At 43.5% G+C, this 26,466-nt stretch overlaps 1 protein-coding gene across 2 annotated transcripts in view; it reads left to right on the plus strand.

Annotated features, from left to right (window-relative positions):
* KCNH1 (potassium voltage-gated channel subfamily H member 1) overlaps positions 1-26,466 on the plus strand; it is a 418,364-nt gene that overhangs the window by 277,624 nt on the left and 114,274 nt on the right. For both annotated transcript variants that reach the window (XM_036874642.1, XM_036874648.1), the window contains exons 8-9: positions 18,044-18,243; positions 23,851-24,103. In XM_036874642.1, coding sequence (XP_036730537.1) covers positions 18,044-18,243; positions 23,851-24,103 — 453 coding nt within the window. The remainder of the gene's footprint in view (positions 1-18,043; positions 18,244-23,850; positions 24,104-26,466) is intronic.

A 26,466-nucleotide genomic window follows, 5' to 3' on the forward strand; every position in this document is an offset into this window, starting at 1 on the left:
TGTACCCTCATTATATTTAATGAAGCTCTGAAAATGTCCATGGGTTCATAGCACACACTAGTGGTTTGGTGAGCAAGTCTTGATTAAATGCACATCCAAGTGTCGTGGCCGGGCATAAGTCTTAGGCATGGCCCCTGCCCACTGATCCAGCCTCTTCTCTCACCACTCTCCATCCATACCTGGTGCCCCAGGGCTGAACTAGTTGCCTTTGCTTGGGAGTCTTCCTTCCCCACTCCACTGCCATACCCCTTAGCTCCCATTTATCTTTCAAAACTCTTTCCTGGTCATGCTGCACACCCTGCCCGCTTCTGCCACCCCCAGTCTAGGTCTCACCCTGACCACACCACAGCTCATTTGTTTGTTCATATGCGACCAGGTCTTATCAGACATTGTATCTGAGCGCTAGCGCCAGGCCTACCAGAAAAGAGATACTTGGCAAATGTTTGTGGAATAAATGAATGAAGAGATCAAGTTTGTCCATTGGACTGAAGTGATTGTCTGAAAACCCATTCAATTTCAGTTAAGTAGTTGTACTGCTTTTAGTTCCAGAATGGGCACAAGATCTGAAATTTCTAAGCAGCAGAATAACCAAATGCCAAATGGGGTTCAGTTTGATCATTCTGACAGCCCAGCCCAGATGTTGTAACCAGAGACCAGGGAGGAGCAGGGCTGTCCCAAGTGGGAGATGGGGGTGGGAGTGGTCCACACTAGTGGTTTGTCTGTGAGAATTTAAAAATATTAAAATACAGGGACTTCCCTGGTGGTCCAGTGGGTAAGACTCCCCGCTCCCAATGCAGGGGGCCGGGGTTCGATCCCTGGTCGGGGAAGTAGATCCCGCATGTGTGCCGCAACCAAGAAGTCCGTATGCCACAATCTACTGCATCAAAGATCCCGCATGCTGCAACTAAGACCCGGCGCAGCCAAAATAAATAAATACTTTAAAAAAATAAAAAATAAAAATATTAAAGTACTAATTGAAAGTTGGAATATTTCTGTGATCACCATGAGCTGGCAGTTCTAAATGTGTCAGTGATAGAATACTCCTCCCCCTCAGAGACTACTCATACTTGTCCCTCAGAGCGATCCAATGAGCCCCACTGGGGAGCCGCACAAGGTTTTGATCATGCCTCTCAGGGCAGAATACAGACTATTTATCTGCTCTTTCTAAGCCCTGGGCCCCTTCAAACTTCACTTTTCCTCACATTGATGGCAATGTCATAGCGACCCTCCTAGGACAGTCCTGTCACTTCTCGGGTTCTTTGCATCCCTCCTTTCAGATTCAGGGGGGCATCCAGAGGGTCAGTTGGCTCAGAAGAGCTCCTCCGAGTAGAGTTGGGATCTAAGTTTTAGAAGAGAAGTGGAGGGCTGTCACAGAGCCAGGACCTCTGCTCTGTGTGTATGCCTGTGGGGGAGAGATGTCTAAGGGAAGGGAGGAGGGTCTACTGCTGATCTTCCAATTAACCTGCACACGTAGACCTCACTCAGTAGGTTTCTGAAACTCCTTGCCTTGTGCTGAATTAAGTTGAAAAATATTTCAAAAGTTACAGAAGCTATGGCAATTTGAAAACTTTTACTAGCCAACATTTTATATCAGAATTAGCAAATGGCAAGTTAGTTCTGTAACAGATATTGATACCCTGTCTTGGCAAACCAAATTACCAGTGGATCACTCATAAACATGGAAATGGTTAGTGTCTTCCTTGGCCTTACGCCAGCCGATGGGTGGGCTGCTCTGATCCCTCCCTTGAAACCCATGAGCGGAGAAGCATCTGCATCCTGGGATGCTGGTTCAGTTGGTCATGTCCGTGCTGAGCTCAGGGTGGGAGGTAGCAAGTATAGGTAAGGAGTTCCATTGCCTTCAGGATAAAAACCCGAGGATACCCTTCATGATGTGGGTCTTGTCATACCCCAAGCTCTTCCCTTAGGATTGCCCCACCACTACCCTTGAATTCTAGGCACCAGCCATGCTGAGAGACTTGCAGTTACTCAGACAAGATTTGTTCTCTCAAATCAAGCAATAGTATGCCTTGGACATACTATTCCCTTTGCCTAGAATTTTCCATGTATCCCCACTCCCTCATTTATTAGAATAATTCAAGATGGAGTTCTGGCGTCTTCTCGTGCAGAAGGCCTTTCTTTGCTCAGTTCCCCAAATGGGGTCAGCTAGATGCAGACTCTGTTTTCATGTATTATATTTATGTTGCAGCCAAATAACCTCGCCCGTTCTCTAGCCCATGTTGCCCTGTCCCTGCTTTCAGCTCCTTTGCAGACGTTATTTCTGTCATCTGGAACACCTTCCCACATGCTTCCTTCTAACCTTGGCCTTGCCCCTCCAGCAAAATTCTCTGAGGGTTATTTCTTCTACTTTCTCAAGGCTGATTGTGTTTTTCTAAGCACTGTTCTTACATTCTCTGATAGCTTCTGCCAAGTCAACTGTTCAGTGGTGATGCCGTGGTGAAACTGAATCAGAAATCTAGAGGAATTCACCACTTGGGGCTTTTCTATTAACAACAGCACTATCAACAGAACAGTAGAATTCAGTAATTTCTGATTGCTGTTTTGGGGACAAATTTATCAAGGTATGGAAATACATTACTAAATAAGCTAAATACAAGTTGAATGTTGTTTGTTTTCCTCCCTAAGCTCAACACATCCACCACTGCTAAGCTTACTTTTTATTTTCCCTACCCTCAGGGTAAACTTGACTGTTTTGCAGCCCCAGTGATTCAGGGCAGAAAGCCCAGGACCCTTGGCCTGTCCTAAGTGTCACAGCAGACACACTAAAGCTTGGCTGTTCCAAGCCCTGGTGAAGGCTCTGTTTTCTCCCCCTGACACTTGATGAGTCTCCTTAGCCATCTCTCTTCATGAAACATAATGACCTTGCTAATTTCAAGGCCTAAGAGTACCTTTTTTCTCTACACGTTATTTCTTAAACTTTCCTCTTTAAAGTGAGAAAAGAGAAAAAAATAAAGACTGTGATATTTTCCTAGTCTCTGTAAAATCTCAAGCTAGCCTATGATTATTTCTCCTCAACTAAGAAAAAAGTTCATTTATCAACTTAGTACTAATTTCTTCAATTAACTACTCCCCCTGTTTTTTTTTTTAATCATCAGTACCCAGTTAGCACTAAGTACTTCTTGACTAAGCCTGTGTTTTATAATCTGTTTCAGAAAGACATCACACTCTTTTCCTTAAACATTTTTAAAACAGTTGAACATAACCAGACTTTCTCAAAACAAGGCATCTAGTGGTTACTCACAGACAAATTTAGAGGTTCACAGATGGGGATGAGATAATGGTGCCTATAAGAATCAGGGGATGTTTTAAAACCCCTACTTACTCACCTCTTCTTACCCCACTTTACCCCTGAGTATAACTAAATTTTAGGAAACTATAATTTTTAAAGGGCTTTTTTTGGTGATTTTAATATAGCCCCTGGTTGAGAATCATGCTCATGGTGGTTCCGGGTGGGTAGGACCCATCTGAGTATTGTTGATTTCACATATTAGTTACAGTGGGGAGCACAGTGGGGAAGTCAGATGTGATAGATCTGGGCTGCTTCTAGAAGACTTACATTTTGAGTTGGATCTTGAGTGATAATAACATAGCAATAACTGACTTGTATTGGGCATGTACTGCGTAGAGCACTTCACATACATCATCACATTTAATCCTCACCAAAATCCTACTGTAAGGCAAATGGTGTTATCCCCTTTTTACAGATGAGGAAGACAGAGATCAGAGAGATCAAGTGCTTTGCCCAAAATTACACAGCAAGTAAGTAGCAGAGCTGGCATTTAACCCTCAGTCGTGTGACTCTAAAGCTCTACTGCTATGACATGTCAGACTTAGTGGGAAGGAAGTAACAGAGACTCAAGGTGTGTGTATTGGCAAGAGAATTATTTAGTATCTGATCAAAATCTTTGTGGAAGACAGATATCTGGGCTTATAAGAAGTCCTCAGAGTCAATTATGGACATCACCATTAGACTGGAAATTCTCTTTATGTCTCTAAGAAGATGAGAAAGGCCAAGTTTTTATCATCAGGAGTAGCCTAGTGTGTTATCATCCACTTCAAGTTTTCTTTCTAATTCCATAATCAGAATTCATAATCATGGTCATTTTTTGGAGATCAGAGAGGGACTTTAGATCCCATGCATCCTGTTTCTTGTCTGACTTCCTCATTTGGCAGATTTATTTATTCAAGGAAAGGCAGCAGAGTGTAGAGCAATGGTTTTCAACTGGAGGTGAATTTGCCCACCAAGGGACATATGGAGACATTTTTCATTGCCACAACTGGGAGGTGCTACTGGCATCAGTGAGTAGACGCCAGAGATTCTGCTAAATATCCTGTAACACAAAAGACAGCTTCCCACAGCAAAGAATTAGCTGGCCCAACATATCAATAGGGCTGAGACTGAAAAACTCTGGTGTAAAGGTTCAGGGCATGGACTTTGTATTTAGACTGCATGGGTTTGAATTCAGCTTCATACTTGCTAGCTGTGTGACCTTGGCTAAGTTACTTAACCTCTCTGTGGCCCATCTGCAATTAAGGCTGATGCAGTCCTACCTCATAGGACTGTTAAGAGATTTAAATATTCAATATCAGTGAAGCATTGGAACAGTATCTGGCACAGCAGACATGTGTTTAGAGAGACATCTGGGACAGGGGTGGAGTCAGTTCCCGAACCAGCCTGCCTGGGTGTGAACCTCCATCTGCCTCTTACCAGCTTTGCGACTGTGGGCACGTCACTTAAACATTCTTGACTCAGGTTCCTTATGAGTAAAATGAAGATAATAATAGTATCTATCATTAAAATAAGTCATTTATGCAAAGTGATTAGAACAATAACTCTTACATCATAAAAACCATATAAGTACCAGCTGTCATTATCACTGTTACTATTATTCACTTATTCATTCATTAAACAAGTATTTGGGCCTCCTGTGTCCAAAGGGATGGAGTCACTTGCTTTACAGCTAGTATTAGACAGCAGAGTCGGGATTAGGACCACTGACTCAGGAAACGACAGTTCTGTCCAGTATGATCGTTTACGACTCTCTACTTCTTGGCAGTAGGCGCAAGAGGGATCTATCATTCTGGGTAATTATTACTTTGGAGGCAATGTGGAGAGAGGTACCATGACCTACCATGTCACTTAGCAACTAAATACCTCCAATTCTGCTTTTGAAAAACTAGGAGACTGATGGTGGTTCAGTGAGGAAAACCAGCAGATGCTGGAGGTATTGAGATCAGAGTAGTCAACAATGAAAAAGTGATTTTAATTTCTTTTATTATTATTGAAGGAGGTATTTCGTTAAAAGGCCCTGTCTGTGGTCATTGTGCTGGTCCAGTTTAGTTCACCATGGTGATAGTAGTAACTTCTGAAAAGTTTTTTTTTTCATTTTGAGATGTAAAAGATAAGTTTGATATATGTATACATATAGCTGATTCACTTTGTTGTACAACAGAAACTAACACAATATTGTAAAGCAATTACACACCGATAAAGATATAAAAAAAATAAAGGCCATTGAAATGACACCAGCATTTAAAAAAAAAAGTTTGAGCTTTGTGTGAGCTTATAACTTTAGGAGTAGACATAACCTTAACTGGGGTCATTTTCCAATGGTAGTTAACATGCTTGCTTAAATGGCTTTAAAAACGATGTCATTTTAGATGGCTTTGTTAATTAGATTCTTTTTGATGACTCATATTGGAGAAATAGGGCTCTCATTGTGAAGTAAAGCAAGACCTGGGTTTGCAAACCTGCAAGCCAGCCTACCGTTAGCCAGGTATGACTGTGCCTAAGTGGTCGTCTCTTTGCGATCAAGAACTCAGCAAGCACAAAATAAGTGAAAGTAGCAAATTATTTGGAGACCTTTCCAACCTGCATCTGACCTTCTTGATTCATGTGCAGAAGTAATTCCCTGTGGAAATTGCTGGGCCTTTATATGTGTTGTTATTAAAACACTGGTTGTAATGAGGTGGCACAGGCTGCATTGTTAATGGGTTACCGTGGGTGGGAGCTGTTGTTTTATTCGACAGATGAGAAATAGCTGAAAATAACCTTCTGTCTCCCCTGTAAGAATTTTGCTTGTTAAGTGACAGTCACCAGCACGGCAGAGTTTTAACATGGTATAGGAATTTGTGCTATTCTTAGCAAGATATTAAATGAGAGTTTGCAGGCTTTTCTTGTTATAAAATAGGGAATGTAAGAGTGTTTTATATTCTCTGATTTGGGGGGGCACTTTCTGTGTCCAGGGCAATAGCTGTCCAACTTGAGGAGGAATGAGGGCATAGTTCTAGCAGGAAATTCAGAGCTGAGTGTAGTCTTTCCATCAGTGTCCCATGCATCATGGTATTACTGACCTGTAGGCTTGCTCTTTGATTCTCTCCTGGCTTTATTTCCATTGTTCTGTCCTGTGGAGTAAGGTTAGCTTTCTTCATAGCTCCTTTGTGCTTCCTCAGTTTGGCCCACTATCTTTTTTTTTTTGCCTCTGACCATCCTCCTCCCTTCGGGTAGGGCCTTAAACTTAAAACTTATAGGGAAATTCTGAGGATGAGTATGATTTAAAGCAGTGCTTCTCAAACTTCAAGGTGCATCAACATCACCTGAAGAGTTTGAAAAAATACAAATGCCTGGGCATCATTCCCAGAGATTCTAATCCAGTAGGTCTGGGGTGGGCCTGAGAATTTCCATTTCTACCAGATGCCCATGTCCAAGACCAAACTTTGAGAAGCTCTTGTGTGATATTATGATTTATAATAAGAAATATAAATATATTTAGTCTTTGTCCCTATTTCTGGCACAGAGCTAAAACCCTTGGAATTTCCTGTGATGAAACCGTTAAAGGTGTCTCTTGTTGTGTTAATGGGTGACTTGTGGATCCCATCAAAGGATGGGGCCTGGTTGCCAGTGGAGCCAACCATGTGATTAGAGGCTTAGAGCTTTTAGTCCCACCCCTGCCCTCCTGGAAGGGGAGAAAGTCTGAAGAGTGAGTGCAGTCACCAATGATTTAATCAATCATGCCTCTGTAATGAAGCCTCCATAAAAGCTCAAAAGGATGGGTTTTGAGAGCATTCAGGTTGGTGAACCAGAATGTTTCCACATGTCACCATGCTAGACCCCAAACTCCAGAGCGGCAGGAGTCCCTTTGTTTGGAGCCTCACCCTATGTGTCTCTTCATCTGGCTGTTGATTCTTGTCTCTTAATATCTTTTGTGATAAACCAGTAATCTAGTGAGTAAAAGGGTTTCCTAAGTTCTCTGAGCCACTCTAGCAAATTAATCAGACCCAAAGAGGGGGTTGTGGGAAGCTCTGATCTATAGCCAGACAATCAGAAGCACAGGTGACAACCTAGACTGGCAGTTGGCATCTGAAGTGGAGGGCTGTCTCGGGACTGAGCCCTCAGCTTGCTGGAATCTGTTGCTCTCAGAATTGAGCCGAGTTGTAAGACACCCAGCAGGTGATGGAGAATTGGTGATACTGTGTGGGAAAAGCCCACCCACGTTGTATTTGGATCTAGAACTCTTCTTACCTTGTGTAATTGAACCTGGGCAAACTCACCTCTTTGGAACATTCTCTTCAATTGTTAGTCAATTGCATTTACTGAGCACCTGCCAAGGAATATGCCCCTGAAATGACTCCACCAAAGTTCCTGCACTCTGGAAAGTCTTCTGTTTCAGGAAAAGCACAAGCTATATATTTCAGGAAGAGGTACCCACTCAAAGCCAAGGACTGAGGAGACTAGAGTCCAGGGGTGGTTGTTGGAGGGATGTTAACATTTGGTGGTTCAAGAAAGAAAACTAAGATTTATTTCGGATCTACCCCATGCCAGCGTTGTGGTTGGCATTTGTCATGTTAATTCATTGAATCTTCACAGAAACCCTGAGAGGTGGAGATTACCCTCTCCCTTTCATAAATGAGGAAACTGAGGCTCTTATGACTTGAATTAGTGGCTGGGCCAATAATTCAAACTCAGGGTTCCTTCTCTTCAGAGCCCAAGCTATTTTCATTGTACCCTGTTGCTTCCCAGCATAGCACATGACTCACCTGAGTACTGGGTTAATGTTTGTTGAATTAAAACATCTGATGATTAAGTTAGTGAGGGAACGTTTCCAGGAAATGATAACCTAGGAATGATTCTTAACCATCCTGCAATTAATTCTTGTTATTACTTATTGAGCATTTATTATATACCAGGTACTGTGATAAGCATTTTATGTACCTTATACCACTTATTTAAAAATAAACTAAAAGGTAATTAATTAACTCCATTATATATGATGAAATTTAGAGAGGGTGAACGATCATCCTGAGGTTGGGAGTGGAACCAGGATTCCAAATTGCAGCTTTTCGTCTACAAAGCAGGACTTTTTGAGTTCTCGTATGCTGGCTTGATCTGCTAGCATGGCAGTGAGCAGTTACTTCTTTTCCTTCCCATTGTTACTACCCATTTCTTCCCAGACAATGAGATTCATTAGCTATGGATTTCAAGTCATAGGAAATAAGATTGTAAAAGTTAGTCACCAGTTACCATGCCAATATAAACATCCTCACACCCACTCCATCATTATCACATTAGAATAAGCAAAAGCAATAACAGCAAAGACCAAAAATACGACATTAACAGAAATAGATGTGTTGCTGTCATGTGGGCCAGATGACATGGAATAAGGACTAGATCTAGTTCCCAAGCCTTATTCCCTTCCCCCTCCCTGCTTACACTTATTCTTCCGTCCTTCCTCATGCACAAATGGCTTCATTCAAAATCACTAAGTCGGGAGTATTTCAGCTGGTATGTCAAAATTCTTAGCATTTATGGATTTTAGAGATTCCTTTGAAAGCCTCTCTTTGTACATGATGAACTGGTTTCAGACATCTCTTTTCTGGACTCCAGTATTTTCCTGTAATGATAAATTTTGAGTCCACCTATGCAATTGAAAGACAAGAGTCCCATTCAGGCTAGTGTTCCAGGTTATTGTCTTGAGGAAATGCTCTTGGATGTGCGTATTCTTGACAGTTGACTGCAGGACAGTGAGCTGTAGGGAAAGATATATTTAGGGTCTGTATGTTCCAGCTCCATACTCCAGGCACTTTCACACAGTATCCCATTTCCCCAACAACCCAGGGAGGTGAGCAGGTGTTTCTCCTTTTGTCAGACTAACAGAAACGGAGGGAAAAAGTAATTAGCCTCTGGCCACACAGCTCTAAGTGATTGAGCTGGAATTTGAACCCAGGAGGGTATAACTCTGAAGCCCGCATCTTTATTTCCTTATCAGATAACATTATGGGTGCACAAGTCACTGCGTTCACCAATCAGGATTTGCTGGGCTACACCTAATATAGGAAGCAAAAGATTCAACTTCTGAGCTCCTTCTCTGCCTTTTTAGACTCTACTTGCTGTATCCCATTAATGTCTTGGAAGTGAGAGGGTGTCTCTGGACTGCTTTGAGCTCTCAGTGCCAATGTTGGGTGTGTTAATAACCTTCCCCCCTAAACCCACCAGTGTAGCTACCTGACTTAGTGAGCATTTCGTTCTCATCAGATGGCTTCCAAATGGGGAATCAAGATCATTAGACTTGTGATTTTGTTTTAAGGGAAATTCATATAGCGTCTTTTTTTTTTCTTCAAAAGAAAAAAACAGGAAGAAATTAAGCCTCATTAAAATAAGCAGCAGTGAGGCATAATCTTAATGGATATTGAATTTCAGGCACTATCTGGTTTAAAAACAGGGATTGGAAGGGGCTTCTACTTCCTCAGTTTTTCTTGTGGGTACCTATGAAATCTGGGGTGCAGGGTAGCCAGGGAGGGAGTAGAGTTAAAGAAGGGGTGAGGGGAGAGAGGGAGAGAGAATGTTATAGTCTATATTCAGAAAGTGGGCTTTTTACAGATAAGAAACTCTTTTTTTTTTTTGGCCTGCTGTGCGGCATGCGGGATCTTAGTTCCCCAACCAGGGATCGAACCCGTGTCCCCTGTAGTGGAGGCACGGAGTCTTAACCACTGGACTGCCAGGGAGGTCCCTATAAGCAACTCTTTTGATCTGTCCCTGCTCTTAAAAAAAAAATCAGTGAATAATCTAACCAGCTTACCTAAAGAAGAAATCAAAACCAATGTTTATGTCCATAGAGTTTGACAACATATGGTAAATTTAAACACAAACTGCATTAAAAGAAAGTCTTAGTAGCATGCTTCTCAAAGTTCTCAGCTGTAGCAGTATCACCTGGGAACTTGTTAGAAATAAAAATTCTCTAGGGCCCACTCAAGACCTACTGAATCAGAAACTAGCGGTAAGGCCCCCAAACTGTTTTAAAAGCCCTGCTGAACTTTTGCTGGGAATTAAGAGTACAGAAACAAACATAGGTTTGAAGGTAGAGTCTTCTTTAAATTCCAGTTTATTATCTGGAATTCTGCATTGAACGAAGTCAGTTTGGATAGACCCATAAGCTACCAACAGAGGGCAATGATTTTTAAATGATTACAAAAAGGGAAAAGATTCATATTCTTTCTTTATCTCTAAGCTTTGATACAGCTGCAGAAGTGGCAACTTATTTATTTTTCTTCTTGAGTTTAGGAGTCCATTATCCTGTGCAAGTTGTTTATTAGAAGGTGGGGTGCATTTTCTAACAGAAATAATTTTATGAATAATGACCAACTTCCTAGAGAAGCCCACAAGTCTGTTTAACCCACCAATTTTTTTTTATAACATCTTTATTGGAGTATAATTGCTTTACAATGGTGTGTTAGTTTCTGCTTTATAACAAAGTGAATCAGTTATACATATACATATGTCCCCATATCTCTTCCCTCTTGCATCTCCACCCCTCCCGCGCTCCCTATCCCACACCTCTAGGTGGTCACAAAGCACAGAGCTGATCTCCCTGTGCTATGCGGTTGCTTCCCACTAGCTATCTATTTTACGTTTGGTAGTGTATATATGTCCATGCCACTCTCTCTCTTTGTCACATCTTACCCTTCCCCCTCCCCATATCCTCAAGTCCATTCTCTAGTAGGTCTGTGTCTTTATTCCTGTCTTGCCACTAGGTTCTTCATGACCTTTTTTTTTTTTTTCCTTAGATTCCATATATATGTGTTAGCATACTGTATTTGTTTTTCTCTTTCTGACTTACTTCACTCTGTATGACAGACTCTAACTCCATCCACCTCACTACAAATACCTCCATTTTGTTTCTTTTTATGGCTGAGTAATATTCCATTGTATATATGTGCCACATCTTCTTTATCCATTCATCCGATGACGGACACTTAGGTTGCTTCCATGTCCTGGCTATTGTAAATAGAGCTGCAATGAACATTTTGGTACATGACTCTTTTTGAATTATGGTTTTCTCAGGGTATATGCCCAGTAGTGGGATTGCTGGGTCGTATGGTAGTTCTATTTGTAGTTTTTTAAGGAACCTCCATACTGTTCTCCATAGTGGCTGTATCAATTTACATTCCCACCAACAATGCAAGAGTAACCCACCAATTATTAAAAGTATGGTGGTGAGGGTCTAACAGCTCTGCAGAAGCTGGTCACCTGGAATTCCAGAGATGCCCTTCTAACCAAAGGACAGGTTCTTCCCGTCTTCACTTCCTTTTGGTAGCAGAAAGATTAGGTGCACCTGGAGTAGATGTCCCAAAGAGAGGTGGGAGAGGGGAGGTGAGTGTGACAGGTGGCTCTCAAAACCAGGATGCTGTGAGGAGGATGGGGAGCTAGAGAGCCAGTTACATGCCGCAGAGAATAGCCAGGAGCTTAGGACCTGTGGCTTCCTGCTCAACACACTTCTTAGTTCCAGACTCACTCCTTGACCATCTCCTTTCTGTCCCACCAAAGATCCTAGGGGTTGCGATGCCTACTTCCTTTGCCATTGCTCTTAATGTGTTGCTTCTGACTAGGGCTTCCTTCTATCTAGGGTTCATAGAATAGAACAGTCTCTCAATTTCCCTTCTCTCTTGCCTTTTGAGAAACTGTGAATTTTATCCCAAATACTGAAAGACAACTGACTAGAAATAAAAAGTATCCTTATTAATGCTTATCCTTCCCTCACTCCATCCCGTGATTACTATCACCACCCTGATCATCTACTCTTTCTCACCTCTCCTCTCCTCTCCTCTCTTTTCCTTTTCTTGTCACTTTGATCTGCTGGAGGAAAGTTAAGAAAAGAAGAAAGGGAGAAAAGAATAAGAAATAAACCCAGAAAGATGTTCTTGAAATGAAGGGCATAAATTCTTGGGTCGAAAGGGCTTATTGAAAGCCTAGCACAATGGATGAAAACTGAACCACAGCAAAAGGTACATCCTTATGAATTTGCAGAACATTGTGAAAAAAGAGCTTCTAGAGAGAAAAAAAACAGGTTCACTGTGAAAGATGAAGGATTTGAATGCTTTTGACCTCTCAACAGCAAGACAATGGGGAATGCTTCCAAAATTCTGCGAGAAATGATTTCTAATCTAGAATTCTACATCCAGACAAGCTATTAACTGAGTACGCGTCAACATATCAGGTCTCAAAGGTTTTGCTCCCTTATAGCCTTGCTCAGAAAGCTATTAGAGGATGTCTTCAACCAACAAAAACAAGTAAACCAAGACATCAGAAGACACAGGGTGCAGAAATTGGGGGCTCTAACCGGAATAAGTGGAGTGACTTCCCAGGATACTGGAGTGGAGACAGCCACACAGCTGGCAGTGGACCAGTTCAGAAGCCTCCAGGGAGGGCTTCTTTATGGAAATGGAGTGGATAGACCAACTAATGTGTTTTAATACATTAAGAAGAGACTTATTTATCTGTGGGAGAGTTTAGAGTCAAATTAGCGACAGGTAAGCTAAGCAAATGAAAAGGCAAAGTCTGTTATTAGAAAACATTGCAGGAAAGGAAAAGTAACCGCAGTCATCACATGAAAAGTAATTACATGACTTAGCTGTGACTAGCATTCATCTAGTTGTAATAATATAAGCACAGATAATTGTCTCACCAAAATGGTGATATAAATATCCTGGGAGGATGGGGCAATGGGAAAAGGAGAGGAGTTTGAGTATGAGATTGGAAGTAAGGGATGGGGTAGTAGGAGGAAGCTAAATTCAGTGGATGATGCTTGAAACTGAAGCATCAGGACACAGTGATTTGAGCATGATGTTCAGATGTGGAGATCAATAGCAGAGCAATCAGCTAATTGAAAGTGGCTGCTTCTGCAGAACAGGAAATTGAAAAGGAAGAAGGCTGAGAGGACTAAGGATTTTAAAAAATGTCTTGGCCATTTAAATGATGTGTATGTATAATGTATACAAAAAGAAACACTAAATTTTCTAAAGAGAAATGAAAACTTTTGCTGCCCTTCCCCCCAAATTCCATACAGCAATTTCTAATTAAGGGTCAGAGAATACTGTCTTATTTTTCTCTGGGTAGGACCCAGAGCTCTTGGTGTGATACAGTATTAACTCTTAACCACTCAAATAAAGAAACCTGCTCTTATCCAAATCAGCATTTTGCCTTGGCATTGGGAAAGGTCTTCTTACTTCTTTCCCAACTTGGAAGGACCTAACTAATCCACACTGAGAGTCACCCAGGTCATCCTCTTCACTGTGGGGTTCAGTTATGGCAGTGACACAGCGACGTTACAATCTCCCTCTCTCCCTCACCATACCACACTCAAATATCTGTTGAAGTCGTAGGTGGACTTCAGGTCTTCCCTTCCAGTTAGGTTTTGAGTATTTAAAGGCATAATGCCTCATGTATAGATATCAATCAATAAAATATACACATTCAGAATGTATAACCCCACTTCACATAAAATTAGAGAAGGGACACTGAAAGCAAAATTATCCATTTTTAATAATAATAACATTTCATTAATAGTAATAATAATTGAATAAGGCCCTCCTGAGGAACCTCAACCTTCTGAATGCCTCAGAAACAAAGTAGGGTGGGAGCAGCCCTGGGCTGTACATGATGGACATGGCATCACTGCCTTAACTGTCTGACCAGCACACCAGTGTCTCAGACCTGCACCTGGTTCTCAGATCATCAACAAGAGAGCTATTCTTACTGTATTGATTTGGTGTAACTATTTTTTTAAGCTTAAGATTCAATTAATTTTCGGCAGTCATTCTAAAAAAGGCACCTCTACTCTGCATTCTTGACTTCTGGTTCACTGTGGACTGGAAAACAGAGCTGAGGCAGGACTGCCATGCAGGCTTGTTGAGTTACGGTCAGACTCTCTGGGAACAAGGCTGGTCCTGACCGCATTCGGTGGCATTACTGGGCTGGAGGAGCAGCTTCGATCCCATCTTGTGTGAGGTTATTTATGAGCTTAGAAGAGCTGTGTCTGCGTTATTCAGGCTTGACGACTTCTGCTTTTCATCTGGCTCCTTTTGTTCAGATTGGCACTACTCCTGGCACCTTTCCAGAGCTGGCAGTCCTCTTTGCCATCCTCATTTGCAATTCTTGTTGGGTGGATTCGTGTCCTCAGTTTTCCAGGCAGCCGTGTCCAGTGCTACTGGGCAGATTTAACCGAAGATTTCCTTCCCTTCCTTCTAGACCTATGCCTTTATTATTTTTCCCTCCCTTAGTCTGTCAGCCAAGCCTGAGTAAGATTATTTGAAAGAAATGATTGGGGTGTATCCATACAATGGGTTATATTCATCAGTAAGAAGGAATGAACTATGGATACATGCAACAGCATGAATGGATCTTGGACATTCTGCTAAGTGGAAAAAGCCAGTCTCAAAAGGTCACATACTGTATGATCCTATTTATATAATGTTCTTGAAATGACATAATTATAAAAAAAGGAGAAAAGATTAGTGGTTGCTGGGGGGAGTGATTATAAAGGGGTAGTATAAGGGAGATGGCTGTGGTGATGGAACAGTTCTGTATTTTGAATGTGGTACGCAGTACATGAATCTACGCATGTGACACTGTGACACAGAATTATACATACACTTCACGGCAATGTGAATCTTCTGGTTTTTATATTATGCTCTAGTTTTATAAGCTGTAACCAGTGAGGAAACTGGCTAAAGGGTACACACGTGGAATCTCTCTGTACTATCTTTACAGCTTTCTGTGAATTTGTAATTATTTTAAAATAAAACTTTTTAAAAAAAATAACAAACTATTGCTATATGCAACAGCATGGATAAATCTCAAAATAATTATGCTGAATGAATAAACCAGTCAAAAAAGAAAACAAAAAAAATACAGATAATTAGACTACATCAAATCTAAAAACTTTAATGCTGCAAACCATACCATCAAGAAAGTGAAAAGACAACCCACATGATGTGAGAAAATATTTGCAAATCATGTATCTGATAAAGGATTTACATCCAGAATATATAAAGAACTCTTATAACTCAATAATAAAAAGACAAACCCAACTAAAAAATGAGCACAAGATTTGAGTGGACATTCTCCAAGAAGACATGCCAATGGTCATTAAGCACATGAAAAGATGTTTAACATCATCAGTCATGTGAGAAATGCAAAGCAAAGCTACAGAGAGATAGCAGTTCACAATCACTAGGATGGCAATAATCAAAAAGACAGATAATAACAAGTGTTGATAAGGATATAGAGACGTTTGGGACCCTCATACACCACTGGTGGGAATGTAAAATGGTGCAGCTACTTTGGAAAATACTATGGCAGTTCTTCAAAATGTTAAACATAGTTACCATATATAACACAGTAATTTTACTCCAAGAGAATTGAAAACATGTTCATACAAAAACTTGCACAGCAGTGTTCATAGCAGCATTATTCATCAGTCGAAAGGCCCCAATGCCCATGAACTGATGAATGAATAAATGAAATATGGAATATCCATACTATCCCTAATATTGTGAACATTAGTCAACGATAAAAAGGAATGAAGTACTGATGCATGCTACAACATGGATGAACCTTGAAAACATTATGCTGAATGAAAGAAGCTAGTCACAGGAAGCCACATATATTATTTAATTCATAAGAAATATCCAGAATAGGGAAGTCGGAAGGGACAGAAAGTGGATTTGCAGTTGCCTAGGATTAGGGGACTAGGGAGGAAATGGGGAATGACTGATAAATGGGTATAGGAATTTCTTTTGGGGGGGGCATGAAAATATTCTAAACTTAGACTGTGCTAATGGTTGCATAACTCTATAAATATACTAAAAGCCACTGAACTGTACATTTTAAATGAATGTATTTTATGATGTTTAAAAAGAATATATACTGTATGATCGCATTTATATAAAATCTTGAAGATGCAAGCTAATCTATGGTGACAGAAAACATCAGTTGCTTGGAGATGGGAGGCGGAGGGGGAGGGATTGTAAATGGACATGACAAAACTTTTAGCGGTGATGGATATGTTACTACCTGGATTGTGGTGATTGTTTTATGGGTGTATACATATGTCAAAGCTTATCAAATTGTATACGTCAACATGTACAGTTCATTGTATGTCAATAGTAACTCATTTTTAAAGTAAGGCATAGCAAAAGCATGTGAAATTCACTAATATGACAAATATTTACTGGGTACTGGTATAGCGTTAGCTCCCCCGGCTGCGATGGCAAGGAAAAGCTGAGTCCAGCCTTCAAGCCTATTGTAAGGGCACAGGCAAAGAAAGAAGAATATGATTGCAAAATGGTGTCTATAACACGAGCTCAATGGAAATACAGATAGTCCCTGACTTAGGATTTTTCGACTTTATAATGGTGTGAAACCGATATGCCTTCAGTAGAAACTGTACTTCCAGTTTTGAATTTTGATCTTTTCCTGGGCTAGTGACATGCAGTATGATATGCTCTTGTGATGCTGGGCAGCGGCAGTGAGCGGCAACACCTAGTCAGCCATGCGATCACAAGGATCAACCATTCTGTTTTTCACTTTTAGTACAAGATTCAATAAATTACATAAGATTTAACACTTTATTATAAAATAGGCTTTGTTTTCCACGACTTTGCCCAACTGTAGGCTAATGTACGTGTTCTGAGCGTGTTTAAGGTAACTAGGCTAAGCTGTGATGTTTGGTAAGTTAGGTGTATTAAATGCATTTTCGACTTATGATATTTCCAATTTATGGTGGGTTTATCGGGATGTAACCCTATCGTAAATCGAGGAAGATCTGTATGCCTGGAGAGTTGCGGTCACTCTCACGGGGACAGATGGAGGGGAGGAGTGTTGGGGAGGCTTCCTGGAAGAGGTAGCACTTGAGCTTAGTATTCAAGGGCAAATGGGGGTTACGTATAGAATGTGGGGTTTTATGATGACATAATGGTCCTTCTTCATGACACTAATGTAGGCGGAGCAGCAGTAGCATGTAGTAGGTGCTTGTTACATCTCCAGGGGACCTGATTTTATTCTGTTCATATCAAAGCCATGCTTTTTTCCCCAGGAGCCACATCACAGTGAAGTGGACTGTTGTGTTGACGTGCACCTGAACAATAAATACAAAGCAAAGATATAACATCCCTCAATGCTGTTGGCGGACTTGCTATTATTTAATTATTTGTGATTACATTTTTAAAGTCTGTTTGCTATGTTGTTTGCTGTGTGAGAGCCAGGACTGAGTGGCACATTCCCCATCCTGTCTCTGGCAGGTAGTGGAGTTGGCACATAGCAGGGCTTTAAAAAGATGACTTGCTGATAGGTTTGGATTTGCGCTGGTCCAGAGCGCATAAGAACACATTTGACTGATGGCTTCAGGCATGGCTCAAGCTTTCTGTGATAAAACGTATACAGTGAAGCAGTCCAGCTGTCCCGTCCCCAGCCCCCGCTGCTGTCTGTCTCCTAGTTCTGGCCCCAGTCATGCCAGCTACCCCACCCTAGCCCTGCCTTCCACAAGTTTGTCCTAGTGGCCTGGTGTTTGGAGACTCCTTCTTTGGGTCCACTCCCAGAGGCTCATGGGGTGAGGCTCTTCTAAGAAGGTCAGAAGCATCTGCCATTGGGTGAGCAGCTCTGACCATTGGCTTGCTCTGAGCAAGTGGGGCATTCTTGGACCCTAGTTCAGGGACCACTGATGTGTATTTTTCCTCCTCCTCTTTTCTCTAGCACTTCTGTATGCCACCATCTTTGGGAATGTGACCACCATTTTCCAACAGATGTACGCCAACACCAACAGGTATCATGAGATGCTCAACAGCGTCCGGGACTTCCTGAAGCTCTACCAGGTTCCCAAGGGACTGAGCGAGCGAGTCATGGATTACATCGTGTCTACCTGGTCCATGTCCAGAGGCATCGACACAGAGAAGGTAAGGAGGCGACGGGCTCAGGTAAACCACTTGTCTCTCGGCTTTCCCAGGGAGACCTGAGGCTCACCTAGGGCAGTGCTTCTCACACCTGACTGTGCATCTGAATTCTCCTGGGTATAGTTTTGGAATCCCAGGTCCTACCTCCAAAGATTTTGATTGCTTCCAGATCAGCCTTTCTCAAGAACCGGCAATTAAGAGATATTATTTTAGAAATTGGAAAGGCAGGGGTGTCTCCTGGAGAAGAGACGGACTTGCAGTCTAACTGTCTAGGACAGGATTTCCCAGGCTGGTATGCTGATAAGAATCAGGGCCACCCAGGGTGAGATGACCAGCGTTACTGATTTTCCTTTCACCTCAGACTCCAAGATGGCACAGCATTGCTGCCGATCCGCTCTTTATTCAAACTTTTGCTATTTTGTTCATCATGGATTTTTTTGCATGAATTTTGATTTTTCAGAGTATTGCCCTAAACTCTGATTTATCTTGATGACTGAGTTTTTAGCATCTCCTTAAGTTTTGTGTCCAAGGCTATTGCCTTACTCTAGTCTTGGCCCTGCTGAGAATCCCATGATATGGTCATTAAAAACAGATCCCCAGCCACAATCCCAGATCTTTGGAATCAGAATTTTGTGGGGAGGAATGGGGTGGAATGGGGATTGGAAATCTGCATTTTTAAAAATTTATTTATTTATTTATGGCTGTGTTGGGTCTTCGTTTCTGTGCGAGGGCTTTCTCTAGTTGCAGCAAGTGGGGGCCACTCTTCATCGCGGTGCGCGGGCCTCTCATTATCGCGGCCTCTCTTGTTGCGGAGCACAGGCTCCAGATGCGCAGGCTCAGTAATTGTGGCTCACGGGCCCAGCTGCTCCGCGGCATGTGGGATCTTCCCAGATCAGGGCTCGAACCCGTGTCCCCTGCATTGGCAGGCAGATTCTCAACCACTGCGCCACCAGGGAAGCCCTGGAAATCTGCATTTTTAACAAGTGTCCTATTTGTTAGACAAGCCTGGGAGATACCGACCAGGGGCTTGTGCCTTAATAAGCAGTTGACTTAACCAGAGCATCCCTTAGGCTCCTTTTTAGGCATCAGTTTTCCCACCTGTAAAATGGAAATGGCAGTAAATATCTATCATTCTCCAAGAGTTGCATTATTCTAGATGCATTTCAATAAAGTGATGAAAACTTGGTGGTACTGGAAAGAATAGAGAAAAGATACAGTGGACTTTCGATTAATCATTTATGAATGATCTCATTTGTAATATTTTCTATGAGCAAAGATGTAATCCTAGGTTAGTTTTTCTCTGCTTCTCAAGTCTTTTTAATGGCACTTCTCCCTTTAATCACCATTCCTTAAGTACTCAGGGAATACTGATACCTTTCATTGTTAGAATGAGGCAAACAAAACGATATCACGATTGCAAAAATACCTTATGACACCTTCAAAGCCAAATTCAGCTGCCTTGGGGATCAGCTCTCCATGCTCCTGGCCTTTCTCCATTGGAAGAGTCAGTTGAGAGTTGACAGTTTAATTGGGGAAATTTAACTAAATTTAACTGATCCCAACTTAAAAGGAACAATACCTTAACTTTATTGAATATCTGCCATAATAACAACAATAACCAGCTACCCTGTCTTGAAGGTGCATTAAGAACAGATGTTTACTGCACAACTGCACATGCCTGGCCCGGCATTCGTGCTTCACTTAGGCTTCATGACAACCCTGGGAGGCATCCACTCTTATTTCTATTGAAGGGATGAGGACACAGAAACCCAATTAATTTTATTAATTGCCCCTGGTCACAGAGTTAAGAATGGCAGAGTCAGGGTTTGAACCCAGTTTTGTCTGACTTCAAAGCTTGTGCTTTTCCTACTATTACTTTTTTGTTGTTGTTTTTAATTTAACACATGTACTGGAGGGAAGAAGGACGAGTCCAGGTGAAGTTGTCCTCATTTCTCAGACAGGCAGGTCATTGGTTGGGTGGGACTTCATCCCTGGCTTTGCTAACCGCTGGCGCCACTGTGCCTGTTGTTTCTGCTCTGCTGTCTCAACCAGGCCCCTGTAGCTTCTGTGGGTGCCTGGCAGCTGATGGAGCAGAAAGGAACTTTGATCTCTCAGCCCTGGGGCTCCCTTTCCCAGGGGCCAGGATGCCTTTGTAAATCTGGTTGTTGGGAAAGAAACCCTTTCCTGCCCTCACTGCAGGGCTGGGCTGGGTGGCTGCATGGGAGACAGCACCCATCAGCACTGGCCCTCCGTTCCCCTCCCTGCTGTCTCCCTGGAGGGCTCTGGGACTTGCCCCACGTCCTGATCCAGATGGAAGAGGGACTATTGTGACACTCAGTGCAGAGCCCAGCCCGGCCTGGGGTGGCCGCTCTTCCTTGGCAGGCAGCTCCTGGGGAGAAAGCCAGTCCCAAGGTTCTGAGCCCTTCCCTGGTTTCGCTCCCCTCCAATCCAGGTCAGAATGGTCGGTGATGACCAGGCGATGTGTGTGCGGTGGAAGGGTGGGAGTGCTGGGCAACTCCGGTGTTACCGGTAATTATCTGATGACCTTGAGCACATTATTGGTCCCTCTGAGCCTCAGTTTCCTTGTCTGTGACACTTTTAAGAATAAGGCTGACCTCTAAGGCCCTTTTGGCTCTGACCTCCTGGACTTCAAAGCCTCCCTCGGGCTGACCTGCTGCTCTGCTGTGATAACAATGTCAGACATGACAGCTCCCATGCACTGAGCCCTGTCACGTGCCGGGCATCGTACCAGGACTTTCACACAGCAGCTCATGGAATCCTCTGAAGAATTCTATACTCAAGTTAGAAGAAGAAGACTTGGGGAAAGAAGCATAGCTTCAGGTCCACACGACTAGTACATGTGGAAGCCAGGACTTGAATCCAGATCTGCTTGATCCTAAAGCCTGTTCTCGCATCCATGCTCCCCCCTGCCCCCACCACTCCCCCAGGGAGACTCCATGAACCTCTGTGGTGACATCTCCTTGGGGCCTTCGCAGCCTCAGAGATCAGCAAGAGTGGTGTCTCCTCAAACCAAGTAGAAGGGCAGGTGGCCCAGGAAGGCTGCGGGGTCTTGAGCTGACACCCCCCCTCAGAGAGAGGCGTTCAGGAGCGCCACCAGTGTGAAGCCAACAGAAGAATGATGGAGATGCTGATGGCCATGAGAGTGTAATTTCTCCACTCCAAGTGCCCTCTCCTCTCCACACGTGCTTTCCCGTGGCTCTGGAACAGTGCCCATGAATAAAGCATTATCTCCACACTCTGCCAGCAAAGCCCAGCCCAAGGGAAAGGAAATATTTAAAGGTGAAATCACCTAGAGAACAAATCTTTGTTTCAAACCACTGGGCACAGTTTTGACATGACAAGCAAGTGTTCCCCACTCCCTGGTGTTCTGCTTGGAGAGAAGAGGATCCAAATTAAACCTACATTTCTACAGGAGTCTTGTTTTACTGAACCTGAAGGAGAAGTACTTAGTGAGCGCTCTGCCCAAGCATTGGCTGTCTGAGTTTTCCTCTGCCTCAGTCAGTCCTCCATCCCCGCTCCCAGAGAACATGCTCACTTCCTTGGCATCCTACAGCCCCAGAGCAGGAATGCAGAGGCACGTAGAGGACGGGGACCTGCGTTTATTGAGTCCCTTACTGGGGCCAGGTGCTGTCCTGAGGATGTGTACTGGTAGATATAATTTCATTTAATCCTCATAAGGCAACATTAGCAGCATGCTTTTTTACAGAAGAAACTGAAGTGTAGAGCAGTTAAGTCACTTGGAGAGGAAGGAACTGGGATTTCAACTGTTTGACCTCCTCTTTCCAGTGCAGAGCATGGGGGCATGCAGAGGGGCGGGATTGGAGCAGCGCTGTCCTGGGCAAGGTGAGATTTGAGCTGGGTTTTGAAGGAGGCTGAGGGACTTCCAAATTCGGAGGTGAGCACCGGATGCAGAGGCAAACGGCCTGTGCTGGGGCGGAGAAGCAGGGGTGGGGAAGTAACCAGCACCCCAAGGAAATGTCTTCACTTAACACGTTTGATTTTATGCCCCCAGCTTTGTTCACAGGCTAGGACAGGAGAAAGGATTATTTTAGGAACACTCCTGATTTCTCTGGAAAAGTACACTTGAAGGTGTCCTCTTGTGTTACTTCGTGCTTGCTACGTAAGGAGCTATGAATGGTTTCTTGCAAAAATTTTGTCCAGAGAAATATTTCTCTCCATAGGAAAGGCTGAGAAATTTTTATTTCTTTGGAATATGAGACCCACATGGCCTCTTACAGTTCCCATTTTGCCTTGAGTTCCTAGACGCTGAGAGTCAAATTACAAGCCCTTTTGTTTTGGGCAGCTTTATCATATAGGAAGTGATTTGTATCTAAACTGGGCTCTGGAGTCAGACTACCTAGTTGGAGAGCCCAGCTCTGCAGTTTCCTGGCTGTGCAACTTTGAGCAAGTTATTGATCTTTCCTGTACTTCACTTTCCTCATCTGTAAAATGGTGCCATAATAGCACTTACATCATAGGGTGTATGTGAGGATTTCAATTCGCTTGAAAATGTAAAATCACAACTCTCCTGACTTTCCCTCTGCTTTCTTTCTTCATTGTTCTCCTTAGCACTTACTGCTAAATGTTCCTTATTTTGCTTTTCATTTGCAAATAGCCCTAACCACTAAATTTTACTTATTTTGCTTTCTATTTGTCCCCTCCCACTAGAGAGTAAGTCACACAAAGGCAGGGGGTTTTGTTCGCGCTACATCCTCAGAGCCTAGAATGATTCCCGGCATACAATAATGTATTCAGTAGATGTGTGTGAAATGAATGAATGACTCCAAAGTGCCTAGCAATGCCTGGCACGTAGGAAGTGCTCAGTAAATATTACTTAATATCTTTCTTCAAATCACATCCACCTTCAATCCATCAACAGACCACGTCAGCTGTATCTTCAGAAAACATTCGGAATTTGATTACTTCTCACTGGCTTCCCTGCCAGCATGCCAGTCCAAGTCCCCTCACTGCTCACCTGGACACCTGCAGGCGTGAGCTAACTCGATTCCTGGCTCCACTCCTGCCAGCCTACAGTTGGCCCTCTAACTCCACTCTGCAGCTGCAATGATCGTCTTAAAATATAGAGGATGCCCTGCCACTCCCCTGCTCAAAGTCCTCCAACGTGTCCCCATTACACTCAGTATCATAATCAAGATCTTTTCATAGTTTAAAAGTCTCCACATGCTCCCGTGCTTGACGTTCTCCTGAAACCTCGTCTCCCATGCCCACCTTTCCCCTCATTCACACTGGCTATTGCTCAGGTCTCCTCACAGCCTTGGCTATTCTGCTGGAATGTTCTTCTTTCATAGGGCTCCCTCTGACACGTTATGTAGATGTCAGCTTAATTGTCACCTCCTCAGAGAGGACTTCCTGGATTTCCTGTCTAAAGGGTCCCACATACTCCCAGCCCCTGACTCAGGCCCCTGTCCTGAGCATTTAGCACAGATTTTGGGGTCACTGCGGCTGTCTTGTCCATTGGTGCCTTGAAAAGTACGGTCTAGTCTAGTGGGTGTTGTTTCCGTCCTGCGAAGCAGTGAGCTGGAGGCCACACCTAGGATCCTGACACTTTTTCTCCCCATGCTTGGCCAGGTCCTGCAGATCTGCCCCAAGGACATGAGAGCTGACATCTGCGTGCACCTGAACCGCAAGGTGTTCAAGGAGCACCCGGCCTTCCGGCTGGCCAGCGACGGCTGCCTGCGGGCACTGGCCATGGAGTTCCAGACGGTGCACTGCGCCCCCGGGGACCTCATCTACCACGCGGGAGAGAGTGTCGACAGCCTCTGCTTTGTGGTCTCCGGCTCCCTGGAGGTGATCCAGGATGACGAGGTGGTAGCCATTCTAGGTAGGTGTTGCCTTTGCTGGATGGAAACCTGCTGGTACCTGGGGTTAGTTTAGCTGCTGCCTTCAACCAGAAATGGCTCCACAGGGCAGGACCAATGGTTGGCATCCATACATCTATCCAGCAAATATCTGAGTGCCTATCTTGTGCCAGGCAGTGTTTGAAGCACTTGGGATGTTTCAATGAAAGAAATGTATTTTGTCCTACAGGGGCTCTACTGGGGGGAGGTGAACAAATTAGCAGACATTTGTATACAGTGGAAGGGACATCTAACCCGGGATTCAGGTATTGGGGATGGCTTCCTGGAAGAAATGACATCTAAGTTGAAACCTAAAAAATGAATATGTGTTAACATGGTGAAGGGAAGGGACAAAAGAGTATTCTAAGCAGAGGGGAAAGCATGCGTGAAATCACTCCAGAGAGAGAGAGAGAGAAGGAAGTCATGATTCATTTGTACAAGTGTACGTACTCAGTGTGGCTGGAACACGCAGAGCAAGGAGGGGTGTGGTGAGAGATGAGTCTGGGAAGGGAGCTCTGAGCGCTAGGCAGATCATGGCAGGCTCTGGAAGCCATGTTGAGGGACTTGGATTTTATTTTGGGGAGCCAATGAAGGGTTTAAAGCAAGGGAGAGGCACGATCAGATTTGTACTTTAGAAAGATAATTGTAGTTGCAGAGTTAATTGAAGGGGGAAGGCTGGGGCAGGGAGATGAGCCTGGAGACCTGTTATCTAGGGGCAAGTTGGTGGAGCCCCGAGCTAATATTTGTGGTGGGCAGAGGGAGAGAAGCAAATGGAGTTGACATATTTAAGAAGTAGAATCAACAGCACCTGATGATGGTTTGGCTGTGGGAGGAGAGGGAAGTCAATGAGGACTGCAAGGTCTCTCACTTGGAAACTTGGGAGGCAGCGTGCCATGCACTGTAATAGAACGTGTGGGGGGAGGAGGAATGACATGGGGGAACATGTGGGAATTTGGTATTTGAGCATCAGTGGCCTTTGAGAGATTCACCTGGTTGCCTGAGGCAGCTGCAAAACAGCTCTTTAGTGGGGGCATGTTTACCTCTCTGAGGGGGCAAGCCCTCATAATAATACCCATCATTTATGGTCATCTATTCTGTATCAGGCATTTTACATACAGGTTCTCAGTTCATCTTTACAGTAACCCTATGAAGTAGTTTTATTTTCCCCATTTTGTAGATGAGACACTGGCAGCTCAGAGAGGTGGGGGAATTTTCCCAAGTCTTCATAGCTGATGAGGTCCATGGAGCCAGCATCCTGGGGTCCCTCTGACTCCAGAACCTCTGCTCTGATCTATTTAGCAATACTTCATTCCCAGTGTTAGTATGTAGTTTGCTGGCCCATTCAATTGCCAGACACTGCTAGACATTGTGGACTTTTTTTTTTTATCTTTGGGTGTGCTTTCTTAGGAAACTGAGGCAGGGAGACATTGTTACACTGAAGTTAGACTTGAGATTCAAACCAAGTATCAAGACATAGGTAGCATTTTTTTTCTAAAGCCTAAACTCTGTTTCTGCTTGATTTGAGAGTATATGATATGCAGCCTCTTTTCTCCCCTGACCCTGAGCCAACTTGCCCTCTTGATTATATTCTACTCAGGTTAACCCAAGGATGCTTTGTATTCCTTCAGTGTGTGCCGGCAGATGGTGGGAGGGAGACTGGGATAGAGATTCAGTGGGGGATGGAGGCTGAAACTGTTTGTCGAAATAAGTTTTGGATTCCTAGTGTCCACTGAACTCTGCAGACAGGATTATTATTCTGTTCCTTGCCTTTCTCATCCATAGAGACATGAGATTTGACTGTGTGTAAGGAACAGCACACATTAAGGGTAAAGCCATTGCTTTAGTATCACTGCAGGGAAAGGATACTTATCTCTACCTTTAATACTAATCAGTGTCCCCAATAAAGAGGACTTTCCTTTAGTGATAGCTCTCTCAGGACATTTGCCTGGCTGGGAAGAAGAGTCACTAGTGACTAGTGGGCTTTCCTTTGAATTTGATCCTTTGGTGTAGGGTATCTTTCACCCATTCCCTTCACTGATAGCTCACCATATGCCTTTCCAAGGAGTCTAGCCTCAGACCAGTGCCATCTCCCTTACATATTCACGCTCAAGGCTTCCTTTTTTTTTTTATTTTTATTAATTTATTTCATTTTTGGCTGTGTTGGGTCTTTGTTGCCATGCGCAGGCTTTCTCTAGTTGTGGCCAGTGGGGGCTACTCTTCGTTGCGGTGCCCAGGCTTTACTGCGGTGGCTTCTCTTGTTGCGGAGCATGGGCTCTAGGCATGCGGGCTTCAGTAGTTGTGGCTCGCGGGCTCTAGAGCGCAAGCTCAGTAGTTGTGGTGCACGGGC

This window comes from Balaenoptera musculus, chromosome 1, assembly GCF_009873245.2.
Source record: "Balaenoptera musculus isolate JJ_BM4_2016_0621 chromosome 1, mBalMus1.pri.v3, whole genome shotgun sequence".
Classification (NCBI taxonomy): domain Eukaryota; kingdom Metazoa; phylum Chordata; class Mammalia; order Artiodactyla; family Balaenopteridae; genus Balaenoptera; species Balaenoptera musculus.